General features: G+C 40.8%; 1 protein-coding gene and 1 long non-coding RNA gene across 3 annotated transcripts; one reads left to right on the top strand and one right to left on the bottom strand.

Moving 5' to 3' along the window:
• The first annotated feature begins 454 nt into the window (after positions 1-454).
• On the top strand, positions 455-5,395 carry LOC124257679. 2 transcript variants are annotated; one of them, XR_006893326.1, is made up of 4 exons: positions 455-605; positions 3,107-3,165; positions 4,387-4,431; positions 5,012-5,395. It is a non-coding gene; the product is annotated as an uncharacterized LOC124257679 (long non-coding RNA). The 2 variants fall into 2 exon arrangements; XR_006893327.1 differs by having other exon boundaries at positions 467-594.
• Positions 5,396-12,380: 6,985 nt separating this feature from the next.
• LOC124257678 (DNA repair protein SWI5 homolog) lies at positions 12,381-20,511 on the bottom strand. Its single transcript, XM_046691807.1, has 5 exons — positions 20,405-20,511; positions 19,181-19,244; positions 17,868-17,983; positions 14,842-14,936; positions 12,381-12,647 (listed from the first exon to the last, which is right to left on the bottom strand). The coding sequence occupies exons 1-5, from the start codon at positions 20,440-20,442 to the stop codon at positions 12,583-12,585; spliced, it is 378 nt and encodes a 125-aa protein (XP_046547763.1). The 5' UTR covers positions 20,443-20,511; the 3' UTR covers positions 12,381-12,582.
• Positions 20,512-21,505: the final 994 nt, after the last annotated feature.

Below are 21,505 nucleotides of genomic sequence, written 5' to 3'. Positions count from 1 at the left end.
CTATCCGAAAGAGTTTCCCAGCATTGTGTAGTCTTGCCTTGTGGAAATATATCGCGATATAAATGCAACATTTGTTCTACAATGACAGATATTAAAACTATAAAGTCTGTTGCAATACAAAGATCGGAGGAGAAGTTGTATAAACGATCGTTTTCAAACAAGCGCGTCTCCTCTGCGTTTCGCGTGCTCTAATCGATACGCCTCGCGCTTCAATGAATCAATCGTCCTCCCGTTTGTTTGCGTCATTGCTAATGTATCGAGTTACTTGCGCCATGAATAGGGTCACCCGTGGCGCGTGGGAGAGGACGATCCATCGTTGAATGTTAGTTGTAGTACGATGACCTGCATTCCACTATTTTCGGATACAAACATATCTCCGCCAATCAGAATGGAGTAACGGTTAAGGTATTTCCCTGGGATATAACGAAAATCTGGATTCTGATTGGCTGGAATATTTAAGTAAGTCGTAAGCTGGATTTCGATTGGTCAATCCAATCTGCGAGCTGTTTACCGCTCTCTGAGCGAAAGCGTCGGTTGTGCGCTCTGTACTAGCTCAGGGAAGTCTTGGCAAGTGATCAGCGACACAAAGAGTGGGTGAGCATACAGTAAGAATATATCCATAATATACTTATATTTTATTTAATTTGCATGTGCAGGTATTTGCATAAGTTGTTTCTGAATAGGTTTTGATTGTTTTATTTATGTTTTTGCTGTCAGATTTTGTAGAAAAATGGTTGTAACTGTAGTGTTCTTCCTGTTATGCCGCCATTTTTACTTTGCGCGTCCATTGAATCAACACGAACGAAACGATTGGTAAGGGATAGTTTGGTTGTGAGTGTTTGTTTTTATGCGCGTTTGTTTACAATTCACGCGAACTTAGCCGTGATGATGACAGCTTGGTTTAACTTCAGTTTTCAATGGATTTACTCAGATCAACAAGTAACGCGCTCCTAATAATCACCTGTAGGAAATGTTTGTGTGCAAGAGAAAACGTTGTTGAAGTGATGGGATATGTTGATTTGTCAATCAACAGAATGCAAGTGGCACACTGACAAGCGGGAACTACCAAGTCTCGTATTAACGCTGGTTGTATTTGGGATCTACAGCACATACGTATACGCCAGGTTCTGTGACATCTGTCAACGCTGTGGACTTACAAACAAATCAATACAATGGTATATATCGGCTTGACAGTTATGTTTGCGGTGTTCACTTCGGTAGCAGCTTCCATCACACAGATCGACGTCACCTGACCATTTTCAGATTGTTTACACGTAAAATCCGATAGTTTTCTTTGTTTTTGTACCGTTTCTTTGTTTTTGTGGACTTTTGTTGTCAATCGGATCTTGGGAAAATTTACTATATTTTAACGGGATAAAATTTTGAAATCAAGATATGGCGCTTTGACAGCGGTCGTGATTCAACACTCCTCCCTGCTGTTATAGTATCGGCTTGACGCGGGAACATGCGCATGACTAAGAGTCATATTCAAAGTCGGCTCCGATTTCAAACACTTGGCTATCACGTAATACGACCGTATTGGAGCGGTTCGCGGAAATGAAACCTCCGATTCAAACGTCTGAATTGATATTACAGATACGTTCTCCGATTTGATAGGCTTTATTTATCCATAAGTTAGCGCGGCATTGGGCTTAGGGACCTTGTTGAAGCACATATGTCAAGGGCACGATACTACTGAATGAAAGGTGGGCGTATCCTCTAGTGCAATCGGCGCTAGTCAAGCGTGCAGTTGATCACCTGCTTTCCCTGTTATCCAGTTAGTCGATAGAGGAACTGGGTGCTAATTCAATTAACGAGCGTATTGTTGATTAGGCACAATATGGTTTGTTAAGAGTTGAAGCACAAGCATTGTTAATTAATATGCAATGTTTTCCTCCTTTCTGGTGTCTGGTGTAATCTTAACCTAAGTATCATTTTACAAAAACACATTTTTTTGTTAGTGTGTAAGTTTGGTTTAAGGTGGCTTACAAAAAAGTTCCAGTTATTGCATGAGGTGTTAAGCCTGAAATGATGCATATTTTAGACTTTCACCACATACCTTCTAGTATAATAGTTGTATAAAGCTGGTAATAGTCAGATATTGTATAACACTGGCATTATGGATAACCAAATAGTTGCATATTTGCCTGTATCACTGATAATCAAGTAGGTTTATAGCTCTTGTATCAGTTGGTATCATGGACAATAGTTGTTTTTTAGTCACAAAGTTGTGTAACACTCTTATCAACTGGTATCATGGATAGTCAGATAGTTATAACATTTATACCAGGCTCATGAGTTGAGTTGCCTTATTGTGACATTAACTTGATATATTCCTGTGCTGTGTGTCTTTAAATATTGTTCGCTTCGAGCATGCATTATGTGTGAAAAAATGTGCATGACAAATGGACTATTTATTTATTTACGTATCAACCCAAACTGCTGATCCCTTCTCAGAAAACAATAACCATCAAACCCCTCTCCCAAGGTGTTGTGTCCTAGTTTATAGTAGCAATATTATTTGTAAGTAGTGGCGTGTTATTTGAGATGGGTTCGATATTGAATGTTGTGAACATAGAGACAGTTGTTAATCAATTAAAGACATGCATTTGAGTCGTGGGTATTTGGTGGGGTTTCCACTTCCTTCTGTCAAGCAGGCAGTGACTTAAACCCAAAGTCATGTAGTTTGGAACATGATCCCAGTTACAACATAACCCCACAAAACAAGGTGCACATTTTCAACAATAAGTTAACCAGGACTTTAAACCCTCAAATACGAGGTGTATTGGTATATTTTCTACAGCTAGTCACCAGCCCCTTCTCTCTCTGCTTCATCAATATCCTTGAGTTCATCATGTTATATCACAAACTCATCTAAGTGAGAAATTGTTGGAATTTGGTTAGAGACATTGTGAATAATATTTGGCACTAACACAATCCACTGAAATAAATTGCATAAGTGAGGAAGACATATTTTCTCAAATTGAGCCAGCATGACCACGGTTGCCTGGCTCTTCAAGCAGGAGCTTGTGGGCTCCTGATAAAGGGAGGTAACTTGAAGGTGATTGCCTTGCCTTGCTGTTACATGTGTGTTTTTCTGTTTCAGCTAAACAGTAATGGCAGCTGCAAAGACTAAGAAGGCAGAGGCAGAAGCCAAGAAACCAGGTTAGTGTGAGACTATAGTATGTAAATGGGGGAGTTTTATGCTGATCGAACATTTGTGTTACATCACAGCACTAATATCAGTTGGTTGAAAATCTGAAGGAACACAGTACCCGTAAGTAGGGGTGAAACGGTACGCTCTTACCACGGTACGGTACGTACTGCGGTACAAGGCCTTTGGTTCGGTCCGTTTCGGTTCAGTATATGAGAACTTACTTCGAGAAAATAGCGACCGTCTGGCAAAGAAATGCATAGAATTTGACAAAATGATTCGATTTCTAGACATTTTAGAAAAGGTTTAAAAGGTAAATAAATGACGGTATGAAAACCGAAAATACCGAATTTTTGGATTGCATTACGGTATACCGAACCGAAGGCAAAATACCGCGGTATACCGTTTCACCCCTACCTGTAAGCATGGGGTTTATAATTTTATGGTATTCCTGGATTTGAAACTTCTAAACATTTGTATGGTATGTGCCATCTGAGCAAGCATCACAACCTGGGTGAATTTAGGATTCAGTATTAGCAGATGCTGGTACAGGTAAGGGAGGTAACTCGGCTCATTAGAGGACTGGGTCAAGTATGCTTCAATAACAACAGTGCTGCACTATTAATAATTATTTAATTAAATGTCAACATTTTAAGATTTGAATGATGCCCTGCAACCCCTCCAACTGGTAGGGATATTGTGGTTCAGTATGTTCCTATCAGTGATGAAACACCTTTATTGAACATTCAGAATGTAAACTCACTGAATTAGGTTTTCTCCGCTTATAGCAATTTTACAGCATTATACAACACTGGCACCAGAAATGAGCTCAACACGTATCCATGTTGGGAACTGTTTTAAGTATAATAATCACTGGCACTGTTGAACCAACATTGTAATCATTTTGAAAATAACATATTCAGGTAAAGTTTGTGATATGTGGTTACACTTTGAATAGCTCATATTGATCATATAGGGTGCAGCTGGAATAGCCTAATGGGTACAGTGCTTGCTCATCACACTGAAAATTCAGGTTCAGTTTCTCACATTGATGTATTAAGTGTATTTCTGCAAATACATGACTGAAAGTAAAACCTGTGTGTCCACTTTGCTCAAAATTGTGAAGTTTTAATGGTTAGTTTTATAGAAACGAACCATAAAGAGCCTCACAAGTTTTAGATGTTTCAAGCTGCTGTTGCAAAATTACATGCATCCTAATTTTCCTTCCACAGCAAGGAAGCAACCGAAGAAGAAGACAGCAAAGAAGGCAAAGTCTGGTAAGAGTTGTGTCCCCTTCCAAATTATACAATTCTGGGCAAAGCGATTTGAAGGTTGTTTTGGAATGCTTCTCTCTTGGGGGTGGGGTGTACAGACAAATTGACAGGTCTGAAATCTTAAAAATATATATGCTCCTTCTACCTCTTTCAGAGTACCTCCGCGACAATATATTATTATGTTGCCAAGTTTAATCGGTTAGATAATTTAAAAAGCGAAAGTGGGTTGTGATTGGTATGCACAACTTCCCAGCGTAGACACCTGATTGTATAAAAAAACAACCAAGGGAGGTAATATAATCATCAGTAGATGCATCCAGGGTGTAGTGGAGATTATCGAGGTTGATATAATCCTCTATATCTACAGAACTTACCAACCCATGGTTTTCACAATCTCAAACTATCTGCTCTTGAATTTTATAAGCCTATTGGATTTGCTATACTACTCAGTCTAATAGACCAATCAGAATGTGAGTTGTGATATCAAGGTCGACAGTCCCTCTGATTATGATATAGTTCACCAGAAACATACAGCCAAATAGATTGTTGCTTGTATAGAATATATATTGTGACTTGTTTTTAGGTGCCAAGAAAAAGTCACCAGTCAAGCGTGCAGGAGCTAAGAAGGGCAAGAAGTAACTTATTCCACTACAAGCAATAATCATCTTCATGATTTAGTGGGCTGCATGGACATTTCCTCCACGGGGAGTTGTCTCCCCTAAAGGGGGCATGGCCCACTGCCACCTCTCCACAGTTTATTAGCCTAGATGACATTAGACTTCTTATTGTTACAGCTGAGTGGTTTTAAAGGATGTTCAACATCATTTGTTTCATTGTCTTTGGTCTCGACTCATGTCGTCGTCTATTCTACCAGTTCCGAGATTTTACAGACTGTAGCATATTTATAATTATACATCTCATAGACTCACTCTCATGTGTACAATAAACATTAAAAACACCCATCAAACTGACTTCACTTATTTTTCTCTCTTCACAAGATTGAATACAATTCATCAGAAATATCATTCTCTTCCCACAGAGGTTACTTGTCATATCTTCCTACGAACCTCTGTTCTGATACGGCCATATTTCGTAAAATCCCCTAACGGCAAAAGATCGCAACACGAATTATCTCCCTTCTTTCTATCCAATCAGAACACCTATTACATCGACTTAGATTCAACTTGACTTACACAAGCAAATGTGAGGCCACAAATATCCCCCATCTGCCGGGGACTTGTGTTGATGTTACACACAAGACGTTTAATGGCTAGCTTGTCCGTTGTCAACAAGGGCGATGGAGACGCCACTGATCCGCCATAACATGACTGAGTTCTGTCTAGAAGAAACGTTTGCGCATCGCGCAGGGGAAGAGCTTTAGTTTTCTCGAAGTGTACGGAAATTACCGAGGCCATGCGAATGATCACTTTTGAAACAACGTTGCTGATTGCACAACTTAATCTGATTGCCTCCAATCACGAGTCTTGAACGCTCACACCATGAAAGGGCCGTATTAGAACAGAGGTTACGTAGGAAGATATGACAGGAGTAACCTTTGTGGGAAGAGAATGCAGAAATATATGATTATTAGTTTTCTGAATGAGAAGTTTAGGTTTTCAAATCGTTAAGGAGAGTCAGAACCACTCCACACATACAAAATATACAGAAGGTAGTACCCTCGGCTCACAAAATAATTTGTATTCCCCCTAGTCTGTTGTACTGTATTCTGTACTTTAAGCTATGTTCAGGGTTTAGAGAAACCAGAGGTTGATGCTTAAAAGACTGAAAGACAACATTGTATGTGCTTTTCTGTTTGAGTAGCTTGGAGAAATTCTAGTAATAGCACTTGCACATTTTTCAAGAGCATATTTATTGCAAATAGGTTCCAGTATGATCACATTGATATCGGTCAATTTTGGATTAGTAGTATTTTCCTAAGTGTGCAGTTTACAAACACTGAATTCAGTTCTAGATGTGTTCGGAGACTCATTCAGGGTTATTTCGAACAGCCAAGGGAGGCAACTCTGCATGGTGTGTTGTTCATCAGTGGTCAGTTGTGCCCCCTTAACATCTGAATGGATCACACCCATACACAGAAATAAAGCACACACACACACAAAATGAGTTATGGACTGCTAAATTTGTTCTACTTTTGATACATACACATCTAGCCAACAGGTACCAGTAAAAGAATACATGCATCTCAACCATATCTGGTGATATGTGCAATTTAACTCATTAATGGTGATGCAGTTATTATCTTACACACGTTATTACAAGTTCCTTACAACAAACTGCTCTGCTAATGTTAGTTTTGGTGTGAACACTTCTCCCTGTCAAACAAACTTCATGATCTGTTGGGGGTTTGTTGACAATCCCATCAAACAAATCGCCAAGCCTGACCCCATGATCCATCACATTCTCTTGTAACATTCTGGTTGCCCTTGACCATGCAATACCCAGAATCCCTCAGAGTAACACAATATTTATATGACTTGAACAAATTCACTGTCTAGTTAGTTTCCTAAAGTCTTAAAAAATATTTTGTCACTCTTGGCCACTTGTTTAAAGGCATTATCAACAAACAGCCTACAAGCCTGGTACACACACAGCCACACAATGAGTCATGGACTGCTAAACTTTTTTCACTTTTGGTACACAAATTCAGCGATTCAATACCCAGAATCCCTCATCAGCACCCAGAATTCCCAAGAGTGACAAAAGAAGTTCATACTTTAGGACACTAATTAGACAGTTTTGTATTCATGTCTCCCCCCATCAATATACTTTATACTTTAATTGAGGCTGTTGATACATATATATTTGCAAGTACTATAAAAATTCGAACACAGATACAGCATGTATGCAGTTTCTGTTCACCATTGTTACATACACACCGTCAAGCAAACATCTAATAGTATGATAGTTAGGACTTCAAACCCAAGCCAAGAAATATTTGGGACATCCAAATTGTTTCCAAATGACACAATATGACTTAGAAATTTTAAAAAATATATCAAAAGGCACCAGTTATTCTGAAAGCAAGTTTCATTGAAAAATATTGAAAGTTTTCAAGTTATGGCCTGGAAACAAAACATACTTTTGAACATAACTGTTTCCATGAAAACAAGAAAATAAAGTGTTATCAAATTTCAAGCAAGCAAATAAAACCAGTTTGGATGAGAAGCAATGCACTTGCCAAGCTACTATTTTGAAGTCACAGCAAGGAATTTGACAACAGCGCTAACTCCAACAGAAACAATATGTCTTCCCTCCCTAAGGGATTGTTGAGAGACAGACAGTGTGTCGCATAGACCCTGACAAACATATCCAAGAAAGCCCATGCAAGTCTAGATTATGTGGAAAGTCTAGATTGCCACAGTTTCTAAAAATTTAGAAAGTCTCTGGGCTCTTTTTCATTATATTTTATTTTTCTTATTATGGACTGTTTTTTTTCTGTAAAATATGTTCACTTAAGAGACTAGTTGTTAGTCTAAGAGACAGATAATTCTTGCAGAACCTGGGTGAATAAAGGAAAATATTAACACAGCTAAGTTATCTCCCTTTGAAGACCCCAGCAGTTTGCAATGTTCCCGCACAGCAGCCAGTGGTTATCATGTGAGGTGTGTCAAAATGGACCTTAATGTTGCATTCAATGGTAATACAACTAAAATAGCGACATGCTTGTACTATCTGCACTTATTCTGGTTTTAGGGTGGTAGACCCACTGAATACCATGCTGCACTTTGACATGGCTCACACCCTGATGTACCACTGAGACATACCATTAAGGCTCGTATCACCCACAGCAGTCAACTAATGACTGACTGTGGTATACCAGCTAGTCACAAAATAACTATTGAAGAAATCATAAAAGAAGAGAATGCAGCACAGAGAAAGCGAAACGTGGGGTACACATAAACATTTACACATTTATTTGAAAGTAAAAACAATGAAAATTTGCATAATTCATAATAATAACTCAAAGATTTTATATTTAGAAAAAAATAACTGAAAGAACATCACAGTCTTTGAACAACAAAGATTCCTTCAATATTAGCCCCCTAAAAGTTGGTTCTTACAACTGGAAAAGATGTCCAACTGTATCAAGCATGGAGCATCCTTCAATCTTGGTCCCCATGTCCGTCATACGATGTCAACTGTCTGGACCAGTCTGACAGCCTTTCTGTTAAGTTTCAAAAAGCCTATAATCTCATGGCGCATCTAATAGGGGCTTCAACAAGATCAATCGGAAGTTCCCAGCTAAGTCCGACAGAAGTGTGTAGAGTTTCAAGTGTCCAAAATAGCTCATCAATTCCCCTTTCACTAAAATATCTTTGTGACAAACGTTACGACATGCAGCAGAAGTCAGCATGCTTTTGCCGAGGCAAGAATTATTGCTTTCGAGCATCCATCTTTCCACCTAATAAACGTAACTTGAACGCCAGTGGTGATTGGTGTCACTTTGTGCTTGTCTTCGCTGTTGAGCAGGTCACCTGGGGGTTCTTCCATTGTCTCAAGTTGAGAAGATCAAAAGATGAACTGACTACTCAGCATCTTGTGTCATATTTTCCGCCCCAAAGAACATCTAACAGAGGCTCCCATCAAAGGCTGACAGAACATTCAGGTCACATCTAACAGAGGTTCCCGGCTAAGTCTGACAGAACATTCAGGTCACATCTAACAGGAGTTCCTGGCTAAGTCTGACTGAACATTCAGGTCACATCTAACAGGAGTTCCTGGCTAAGTCTGACTGAGCATTCAGGTCACATCTAACAGAGGTTCCCGGCTAAGTCTGACAGAACATTCAGGTCACATCTAACAGGAGTTCCTGGCTAAGTCTGACAGAGCATTCAGGGTCACATCTAACAGAGGTCACATCTCAGGAGTTCCTGGCTAAGTCTGACAGAACATTCAGGTCACATCTAACAGAGGTTCCTGGCTAAGTCTGACAGAGGTCACATCATTCCAGGTCACATCTCACATCTAACAGAGGTTCCTGGCTAAGTCTGACAGAGCATTCAGGTCACATCTAACAGAGGTTCCTGGCTAAGTCTGACAGGCTAAAGTCTGACAGAGCATTCAGGTCACATCTAACAGAGGTTCCTGGCTAAGTCTGACAGAGCATTCAGGTCACATCTAACAGAGGTTCCTGGCTAAGTCTGACAGAGCATTCAGGTCACATCTAACAGAGGTTCCTGGCTAAGTCTGACAGAGCATTCAGGTCACATCTAACAGGAGTTCCTGGCTAAGTCTGACAGAGCATTCAGGTCACATCTAACAACAGTCTGACAGAGCATTCCAGGTGGCTAAGTCTGACAGAGCATTCAGGTCACATCTAACAGAGGTTCCTGGCTAAGTCTGACAGAGCATTCAGGTCACATCTAACAGAGGTTCTGGCTAAGTCTGACAGCATTCAGGTCACATCTAACAGAGGTTCCTGGCTAAGTCTGACAGAGCATTCAGGTCACATCTAACATCTAACAGAGGTTCCTGGCTAAGTCTGACAGAGCATTCAGGTCACATCTAACAGGAGTTCCTGGCTAAGTCTGACAGAGCATTCAGGTCACATCTAACAGAGGTTCCTGGCTAAGTCTGACAGAGCATTCAGGTCACATCTAACAGAGGTTCCTGGGTAAGTCTGACAGAGCATTCAGGTCACATCTAACAGAGGTTCCTGGGTAAGTCTGACAGAGCATTCAGGTCACATCTAACAAGTCTGACAGAGCATTCAGGTCACATCTAACAGAGGTTCCTGGCTAAGTCTGACAGAGCATTCAGGTCACATCTAACAGAGGTTCCTGGCTAAGTCTGACAGAGCATTCAGGTCACATCTAACAGAGGTTCCTGGCTAAGTCTGACAGAGCATTCAGGTCACATCTAACAGAGGTTCTAACAGAGTTCCTGGCTAAGTCTGACAGAGCATTCAGGTCACATCTAACAGAGGTTCCTGGCTTAGTCTGACAGAGCATTCAGGTCACATCTAACAGAGGTTCCTGGCTAAGTCTGACAGAGCATTCAGGTCACATCTAACAGAGGTTCCTGGCTTAGTCTGACAGAGCATTCAGGTCACATCTAACAGAGGTTCCTGGCTAAGTCTGACAGAGCATTCAGGTCACATCTGACAGAGCATTCAGGTTCTAACTGGCTGACAGAGCAGTCTGACAGAGCATTCAGGTCACATCTAACAGAGGTTCCTGGCTAAGTCTGACAGAGCATTCAGGTCACATCTAACAGAGGTTCAGGTCACATCTAAAGTCTGAGTCTGACAGAGCATTCAGGTCACATCTAAACAGGTTCCTGGCTAAGTCTGACAGGCATTCAGGTCACATCTAACAGAGGTTCCTGGCTAAGTCTGACAGAGCATTCAGGTCACATCTAACAGAGGTTCCTGGCTAAGTCTGACAGAGCATTCAGGTCACATCTAACAGAGGTTCCTGGCTAAGTCTGACAGAACATTCAGGTCACATCTAACAGAGGTTCCTGGCTAAGTCTGACAGAGCATTCAGGTCACATCTAACAGAGGTTCCTGGCTAAGTCTGACAGAGCATTCAGGTCACATCTAACAGAGGTTCCTGGCTAAGTCTGACAGAGCATTCAGGTCACATCTAACAGAGGTTCCTGGCTAAGTCTGACTGACAGAACATTCAGGTCACATCTAACAGAGGTTCCTGGCTAAGTCTGACAGAGCATTCAGGTCACATCTAACAGCAGGTTCCTGGCTAAGTCTGACAGAGCATTCAGGTCACATCTAACAGAGGTTCCTGGCTAAGTCTGACAGCAGTCTGACAGAGCATTCAGGTCACATCTAACAGGTCACATCTAACAGGAGGTTCCTGGCTCAGTCTGACAGAGCATTCAGGTCACATCTAACAGAGGTTCCTGGCTAAGTCTGACAGAGCATTCAGGTCACATCTAACAGAGGTTCCTGGCTAAGTCTGACAGAACATTCAGGTCACATCTAACAGGTTCCTGGCTTAGTCTGACAGAGCATTCAGGTCACATCTAACAGCAGGTTCCCGGCTAAGTCTGACAGAACATTCAGGTCACATCTAACAGAGGTTCACATCTAACAGAGGTTCCTGGCTAAGTCTGACAGAGCATTCAGGTCACATCTAACAGGTTCCTGGCTAAGTCTGACAGTTCACCTGGCTAAGTCTGACAGAGCATTCAGGTCACATCTAACAGAGGTTCCATTCAGGCTAAGTCTGACAGAGCATTCAGGTCACATCTAACAGAGGTTCCTGGCTCAGTCTGACACAGCATTCAGGTCACATCTAACAGGTTCCTGGCTTAGTCTGACAGAGCATTCAGGTCACATCTAACAGAGGTTCCTGGCTCAGTCTGACAGAGCATTCAGGTCACATCTAACAGAGGTTCCTGGCTCAGTCTGACAGAGCATTCAGGTCACATCTAACAGAGGTTCCCGGGCTAAGTCTGACAGAACATTCAGGTCACATCTAACAGAGGTTCCCGGCTCAGTCTGACAGAGCATTCAGGTCACATCTAACAGAGGTTCCTGGCTCAGTCTGACAGAGCATTCAGGTCACATCTAACAGAGGTTCCTGGCTAAGTCTGACAGAACATTCAGGTCACATCTAACAGGTTCCCGGCTAAGTCTGACAGAGCATTCAGGTCACATCTAACAGAGGTTCCTGGCTCAGTCTGACAGAGCATTCAGGTCACATCTAACAGGTTCCTGGCTTAGTCTGACAGAGCATTCAGGTCACATCTAACAGAGGTTCCTGGCTCAGTCTGACAGAGCATTCAGGTCACATCTAACAGAGGTTCCTGGCTCAGTCTGACACAGCATTCAGGTCACATCTAACAGAGGTTCCTGGCTAAGTCTGACAGAACATTCAGGTCACATCTAACAGAGGTTCCTGGCTCAGTCTGACAGAGCATTCAGGTCACATCTAACAGAGGTTCCTGGCTCAGTCTGACACAGCATTCAGGTCACATCTAACAGAGGTTCCTGGCTAAGTCTGACAGAACATTCAGGTCACATCTAACAGGTTCCTGGCTAAGTCTGACAGAGCATTCAGGTCACATCTAACAGAGGTTCCCGGCTAAGTCTGACAGAACATTCAGGTCACATCTGACAGGTTTCCAGTCATCTCTAACAGAACTGAAGAACACATGACACAAGATCTGTCAATCCTCCAGCCCCAAGCTGTATCTCTCATACAGGTCCTTAGTTCTCACTGCTTCCATTGTTGCTGGAAGAAAAGAATGCAAGATTATGCCACAGATGTTTGAAAATATTTGTTTATGTGGTTTCATACGGACACAGTTCAGCATGTTGCATTGTGCAGTATAATGAGTGAGTTTAGTTTCACACCACTTTTAGTACTATTCCAGCACTATGAAACACAGAACACCTGAAATGGGCTTCACACATTGTACCCAGGGCAGTTTAGTGCTCAAGATAATGTTTGGAAGCATTGAGTATAAGGTACTCTTCCTATCTCTAATTAATTTCATTGTATATATATTTTTTATTAGGATATTAAATATATTTTTAATCATTCAGGTTTAGTCACATTCAGAAATCAAATTAGTAGAAATGTTTCTTTAACTAATGTTTCAGGTGACTTGTAAGTTGCAGATGTTCATGTGCTTCCAAACCGTGTCACTTCAAGTGCTGAGAAAGTGTGTCACATGATCCAGTAAGCTCACAGCAACATCGATCAGATGGTATAATATGCCAAACGCAATACTTTTGTTTACAGTTAAGTATACAGGCCGTTATTGTATGTCATACCTGCACCATACAGGTAAATACAGATTGACAAAGAAATACATATCGGCCTCTAGTTCTTTTGTTGGGTTGCGTCCCATCCAGGAATCGAACCCATACCCTCAGAGTCTAACCGCCAACACACAAAATCAGCCATGTAACCCACCCAGCCACCACAGCTTCCACAATGACTGAAGTCAGACAACTGGTAGTTCAGACCACAGACTTTGTGTACCCCTCTGATAAGTGTAAAGGCTGAAAGCTATGACTGACTGACTGAGTTTGATTTTATGCCGCTTTTAGCAATATTCCAGTAACATCACGGCGGGAACACCACGTATGGGCTTCACACAATGTACCCATGTGGGGATTCGAACCCGGGTCTTCGGCGTGACGAGCCAACGCTTTAACCACTAGGCTACCCCAACGCCCTGAAAGCTATGAATATACAATGCCATTTAGAAAGTGGTCCAATGTAACACGTTTGGGAAAATGTAATTCCAATTGTAAACCAAAAGTCACTGTGTTCTTTAATCTGATTGGTTGATAAACATGATCAAATGGTATTCGATTCCCGGAAATTCGCTGCATATTAATACATACAAACATCGCTCACACCATTGTATTGTTACGTCGTCGTCAGCTGAGATGACGTCATTCAAATCATATTGTGATATAAAGTCGGAATGACGTCACAAATGAGCAGTTCCAGATGCTACCATGGGAGACAGCTGAAACGGCCAGCTGATGACATTTCACTGCTGTACCCCTACTCGATGTCAATGAGTGCAGACACAAAAACGTGTGTGGACCTTTTGGTTTACTTTTGTGTTTACATTGTCGATAAACATCATGTGTTGTCCAATTTCCGGGTGTTATTGGGTATTTGAAGCACGGGAATATTTAATTTGAAACCTCCGGCTCACGTCGTCGGTTCCAAATGAATTTCCGTGCTTCAAATACTCAATAACACCCGGAATTTGGTCAAAACATGTTGTTTATCTCCTAAATCTAACATGTTACATTTTACCACTTCCTCATTGGTTGTTATATTGTTGTACTTTATAAATATCTTATGTGTCCCACACACAAGCAGCTAAAGACTACCTGGTTACAGGTAAATATGTTTCTGGGGCACTGGCTCTTCAGGGCTAGCCTTGTGGGTCAAGTGTTTGCTCATTGTCCCATACACACATACTGTGACACACCCAATTCACATATGGTATATTGAAAATTGTAAAATGTACTTACTGATACTTAAAATCTAACGGTTCAACCGTCAAGGTAAAGTTAAGGCACACACTTGGTGCAAAAATATTATCCAAAGCACAATATTGTACTGAAGTTTTTCCAAAGCCTTAGCTATATGGTTTTGCCTGAGTTAATACTGAAGTAGAGGTTGGACATTGTTTTGTCACCTTAGCTATATGGTTTCCATGCCTGAGTTAGAGCTACAGCTACAGTATGGATGGTGTTGGACATTGTTTTGTCACCTTAGCTATATGGTTTCCATGCCTGAGTTAGAGCTACAGCTACAGTATGGATGGTGTTGGGCATTGTTTTGTCACCTTAGCTATATGGTTTCCATGCCTGAGTTAGAGCTACAGCTACAGTATGGATGGTGTTTCCACGTCTGACTTGAGACAAGTCATGGAGGTGTTCCCACAGCTTACCTATCCTCCCGAGGATCATCTGTCCAGTGTCCTTAATCTCATTGTACTCATGGAGTTTCTCAATGTGTGTCTGAAGCTCTTCTTGCTTGTACCCTCTGTAACCATGACAACATATACAGTTCATTGAAAACAACTTCAATATTTCCCCCATTCTCTAAAGTAGAGTGATATCATAGATTTCGCCCGGGGGACTCACGCCCATTTCAGAAACATGTTAACACCTAGTCATTAGTTGACTGCATGGGAAATATGGCTGATGTTATATCTGATAGGTAGGCATTAAAGAGGTTATTCACATATATATAGACCACAACTGCAAGGTATGGGTAAAAACTGTAAAACATCAAGCAAGGGATTTTATCAAGGTCAAGGTCTTACATCTTAAACGAAAGGTGATGAGGAAGAGAGCTTCAAATATATTACAGGTACCTGGTATATACTACTCGTAACCCATACCTGAAACAGCTGTTCGGGTTCGAATCCCCACATGGGTACAAGGTGTGAAGCCCATTTCTGGTGTCCCCCGCCGTGATGTTGCTGGAATATTGCTAAAAGCGGCGTAAAACTCAGTCAGTCAGTCAGTCAGTGAAACAGCTGTTATATTCATCAATTACCGACCATTGCTACAGGGAATATCACCCAACGTGATTTGGGTTAGAATCAGTGTGCAAAATAGTTTCCAAATTTTGTTAGCTAGTCGGGCTAGCTATGCCTGAAAGTTACTAGCCCACAAAATAATTCACTAGTCCGAAATTTGAATGTTGACACGGATTTCATCATTAAGCTGCTAATATGATGAGCATTTTTATCATGCCATAATCTTGTGTGATTTAAAAGTGTGTTATAACTTAACAAGTCGGAGAGACTGTTTAAGAGATGGCTAATGGGATCAGGGGCTCCTTTCACAAAACAACCTTTACTAAGGTTAACCTTAACTCCCATTCTTTAACATTGCACTAAGGTTACTTTAGTGACTTACGATCACCTTAGTGCTTTGTGAAAGGAGGTCCAGGTGGTCAGACTCGTTCACTTGGTTCATGCATCTCATCATATCCCAAATGCATACAAAGATCATGATGTCAGTCACTGAATTGTATGGTCCAGACTGTATTACTTAAAGGCCCACTTTCAAATTATTGGTTGAACAAAAATGTTTTCGGACAGACAGAATTCCTTGGTACAACTATATACTATATAACTGTTTTCATTGACATTATTGGGCTGGGTGTACATGGTTGGATCCAGGAAAAGTGGGTGTGTGTGTGCGTGCGTGTGTGTTTTGTTTGTTTTTTCAGGGTGTTTGAACCCCCTGAACCCCCCATTTGCTCTGCCAACGCAAAAAAAAAATCTTCAATGTGGTTTTAAGTCATTTTCAAAACAGGGTACTCAAACCCCCTTACTGCTTACACCAGGCCTTGGGTTATTCTATTACTGCTAACACCAGGCCTTGGGTTATTCCATTACTGCTAACACCAGGCCATGAGTTATTCCATTACTGCTAACACCAGGCCTTGGGTTATTCCATTACTGCAAACACTAGGCCTTGGGTATTCCATTACCGCTAACACCAGGCCATGTGTTATTCCATTACCACTAACACTAGGCCTTGGGTTATTCCATTACCGCTAACGCCAGGCCATGTGTTATTCCATTACTGCTAACACCAGGCCATGTGTTATTCCATTACTGCTAACACCAGGCCATGTATTATTCCATTACTGCTAACACCAGGCCATGTGTTATTCCATTACTGCTAACACCAGGCCATGTGTTATTCCATTACTGCTAACACCAGGCCATGAGTTATTCCATTATTGCTAACACCAGGCCATGTGTTATTCCATTACCGCTAACACCAGGCCATGTGTTATTCCATTACCACTTACACTAGGCCTTGGGTTATTCCATTACCGCTAACACCAGGCCATGTGTTATTCCATTACTGCTAACACCAGGCCATGTGTTATTCCATTACTGCTAACACCAGACCATGTGTTATTCCATTACTGCTAACACCAGGCCATGTGTTATTCCATTACTGCTAACACCAGGCCATGTGTTATTCCATTACTGCTAACACCAGGCCATGTGTTATTCCATTACTGCTAACACCAGGCCATGTGTTATTCCATTACTGCTAACACCAGGCAATGTGTTATTCCATTACTGCTAACACCAGGCCATGAGTTATTCCATTACTGCTAACACCAGGCCTTGGGTTATTCCATTACTGCTAACACCAGGCCTTGGGTTATTCCCTTACTGCTAACACCAGGCCTTGGGTATTCCATTACTGCTAAGATCAGGCCATGTGTTATTCCCTTACTGCTTACACCAGGCCTTGGGTTATTTCATTACTGCTAACACCAGGCCATGTGTTATTCCATTACTTCTAACACCAGGCCATGTGTTATTCCATCACTGCTAACACCAGGCCATGAGTTATTCCATTACTGGTAACACCAGGCCTTGGGTTATTCCATTACTGCTAAGATCAGGCCATGTGTTATTCCCTTACTGCTTACACCAGGCCTTGGGTTATTTCATTACTGCTAAGATCAGGCCATGTGTTATTCCCTTACTGCTTACACAAGGCCATGTGTTATTCCATTACTGCTAACACTAGGCCATGGGTATTCCATTACTGCTAACACCAGGCCATTGGTATTCCATTACTGCTAACACCAGGCCATGGGTATTCCATTACTGCTAACACCACGCCTTGGGTATTCCATTACTGCTAACACCAGGCCATGAGTTATTCCATTACTGGTAACACCAGGCCTTGGGTTATTTCATTACTGCTAACACCCGAGCCTGACCACCCGATCCCGTTAGTCGCCTCTTACGACAAGCATGGGTTACTTAAGATCAATATTCTAACCCGGACCTTCACGGGTATCACGGGATTGAACCAATGACGTCCTGCTCTTGGCAGATGGTCTGTACGCGGGATTACTATCACAATAGCTGGGAGACCTACATGGACTATGCTATATACCAGAGGATGTTAGAACTCTCCCTACTCATCAACCAGCTGTTGAATCTCTGTCTCCACCTCGGACAGCCTGGCATGAAGGGCGACAATGTCCGCCTGTAAAGTCTCCTCACTTTCTGGTGTCAGAGATCTTGTTGAGCCAAGCTGGCAAATAGAAAAAGACATCTGTATAATATCCAGGAAATATTGCATTGAGAAAGTGCAATTAAAAACAGCACAGCACATTCAAATATATACAACTCAGCACACTGAAAAGACGATAACAAACATTCAAGTTTTCATAACACAGTAATCATTGTATTGACAGATATAATTGTGTGCAGATAAAAAATAGGGTGGACTTTAAGTTCTTACCAGTAATATAAATCATTTCATGCATGAATAGCAAGAAGAATTTGAAACAATTCAAGAATACACAACAGTTGTGTGACAGGTTTGTGCATCACTTGACTGGCCGTATTTATAGTAATGATGACTGACTGGAGATAAATAGATTCTGGACATTATGTTAGCCCGTCTTACCAATTCTCATGCTGCTATCTTAAAATATATACACAAAATGGAAAACTCCAACAGATGAAAAATAGTGTCAAAGGTATACCCAGACTTCTGTAGTGTCTCATTCTGTAGTTTTAGTAGTGTAACCTTAAAAAGACTTTATGATTTAAATTAAAGAAAGTGTTCTTTAGTTAGCACCTACAGTTCGTTTCTACCAACACTGTTACATGTCTGATAAATACTTCTCTTGTATATTTGGTGCGGTGGGGTAGCCTTATGGTTAAAGTGTCTGCTCGCCATGCCGAAGACCCGGGTTCTATTCCCCACATGGGTACTTTTCTTAACCAAGTAAAAATCATGACTGGAGTGCATTTCAACTCATCATTTCATCCAAAATCGAGTATGATATTTTTATGTTTTTCAGTGTATGTAGGGCTAAAATGGATTGCATTGAATTGGCATAATGGGCTCTCACTGACAAAACCTGCAAATAAATAACATGAATAATGATTTGATATAGAAATCTTTCAATGTTTCTTCACAAGGCATTGTAACAACATGATATGGTATCCTTGAAGACATTCTCAGGTGGCCACCTGGTGCTACTTAAATTTTTTTTTATAAAGTAAAATAAAAAGAAGATAAAATCAACCCACCTTTTCAAAAGCATGTAATAGGAAACAGACATATTTATTTTTGGCCTAAGATGTCACTGGGACATTTCCACAAGAACAAACGTCTAATAGCTGCCATGCTGTTGTATTGTGACAAGACTACACTGACTACACTGCCATGGCACACTATGGTTACCATAGTAACAGTCCTGACAAAGTTCACACCCACCGGTGACTTGAACAGTTGACCAAGAGGTGACTTAAAGTTGCCTTGGCTATTTCTTCGTTGAACACTGAAATAAATAAAACAAAAATGGATATTAAAAATCAGGGTTTTACATGATGTATAATTTCTGGGTATTTGACTGAACAATTTTGTAAAATACTCCCAAAATATTTTCATACATGTTCTAGCTGATGCTGTTCTTAGTACAGTAATTAAGTCTGTCAATGTTTATATTTGTACTTGCTTGAAGATGCTGCAACGACAAGTTAATTATGACAAATATATTCACTGGTGTTTTCACCAATTCATAATATTCAAGTTTGTTATGAATGAATTGACTAGTTAATAGATCTATAAATAGGTAACCCTGCACTGTATTAAATTATATATCACTCCTAATTTATTGAGAAACATTAAAGGAATTGTTATATTGACAAAATATTTTCATGACTCACAAATTCTGAAGAATTGCTAATCAAAACACTTACAATGTGTCAAAGTGTATGTTATTTGTAAAACATTGAATAGCATAACTTAATTATTCATATGTATAATCAGGGAGAATCTGGAATAATCACATTCAGAGACCCTATATCCTCCAGGGATGAAACAAGCCAGATTAGACCATGATATAATATTACTTTAATCTGTTCACTTGACATCATTTTAAATAGTGTCCTACTCATACAGTGTTATCATCGCATGTTCTGCTGAACTACACAACAGTCTTGCATGGAAAATAGGTCAACTATCTTGAGTTTATTCGAACACCGTTCTCACCAGCGCCACTAGACTAAGGCTTAGTCTCTGAATATATTTAATTTTGATAGTAACAAACAAGCCCATTTATATTGAAAAGGAGCCCTAGGGAGACCAGAGATTCAGAACCTGAGGAAATCTAGACTTGCTTTATTTAGGGCTTTAGCACAGCTGAGAGGGCTTGGCAGTAGGGAAATTAATGTGGTTCAGGGACTGTGAGACAGACTACAGCGCCACTAGCTAAGATACATAGCGTTCACTCATGTTAGTGAACGCTATGTATCTTAGCTACAGGCTGTACAGCGCCACACACTACGATCAGAATATCTCAGCAGAAAGGCCCAGTAAACGTTTTATTTCTTAATGCGAGGTCGTAAAGCAAATCGAAGCCCTGTACCAGGCAAACACCCACCGTATAGACTTTCGTAATGAAATAAGGTACAAATGTAATCTATAAAAAGTTCTAACCTTTGCTTGGAATTCGTCTGTTTGGGTGTCGATGCCATCTGAAACTTGAGTTTCCCTCGCTTCAGCAGCGGGCAAAGGGCAGATAACTCTAAACATGTCACTTCTCCGGGAATGACATGGAAGCTGTTTCACACTAGTTCAAGTTCTGTTAAAACATACAATGCCACGTGCACGAGTTCGTGACATGGTTGTTTTTATCTGTCTGTAATTATTCAGATATAAATATGCCTCCTGACTCCAAGATATCTGATGTACTAAAGTACTGAAAATGATAACCCTCCCCCGATGCGTGTCATATTTTGTGGCTCTCCTGGAAAAGAGTGAGTGAGTGAGTGAGTTGGGTTTTACGCCGCTTTTAGCGATATTCCTTCAAACTCTGTTAAAAGCATAAAAGCATTACCATCGTTAAGAATATCAACTATTTGAGTAATGCCTTTATCCCTCATACTTTTGTTAATTAAAGGAAGTCTGTTTGCCAATAACAATATTGGAGTTCTCTCAGCACGAAAATTTTCAAACGTATTCGGACTTATTTGCTTTGCAAAATTTCCATATGCATTAAAACAATCTTTCCAAAAAAGGTTCCTTATTGTTTTTGCAAGGGTCTTTGGGAGGACATTTTAGCAATATACCAGCAATATCACGGCGGGGGATTCAAAAATTGTACCCATTATGGTGAATCGAACCCGGGCTTTCAGCATGACGAGCGAACGCTTTAACCACTAGGCTACCTCACCGCCCCTCCTCGAAAAGACAAAATGCAATCAACTATAGTATTCACTAGAAGAAAATCTTCTTTTTTTTCAACAGACGCTCACCAACAAATGTATAAATAATTTTCACGATCTTCCCATATTTTGTGGTGACCCTCCCGGGCGGTAGGCGAAAGTAACAAATCATACGTTACATGTTTTTAAGTGGGGCTGATAAAAAGAAGGTGCACAATGGGCGAGAGTGTGCTGATAACCATATAAAATACTCTAAAAACATTACCCTCCACGCCTCTCTCCCCATCACCTCGCCTACAATACATGATCCGAGATCCGACATTTTACTGTACTTCATGGGACAAAACTAGACTTACACGTCATATATATATTC

The sequence above is a fragment of the Haliotis rubra genome, unplaced genomic scaffold (genome assembly GCF_003918875.1).
Source record: "Haliotis rubra isolate DU_JTF1 unplaced genomic scaffold, ASM391887v1 Scf67, whole genome shotgun sequence".
In the NCBI taxonomy this organism is placed as follows: Eukaryota; Metazoa; Mollusca; class Gastropoda; order Lepetellida; family Haliotidae; genus Haliotis; species Haliotis rubra.
This window is presented reverse-complemented; position numbering and strand designations above follow the sequence as displayed.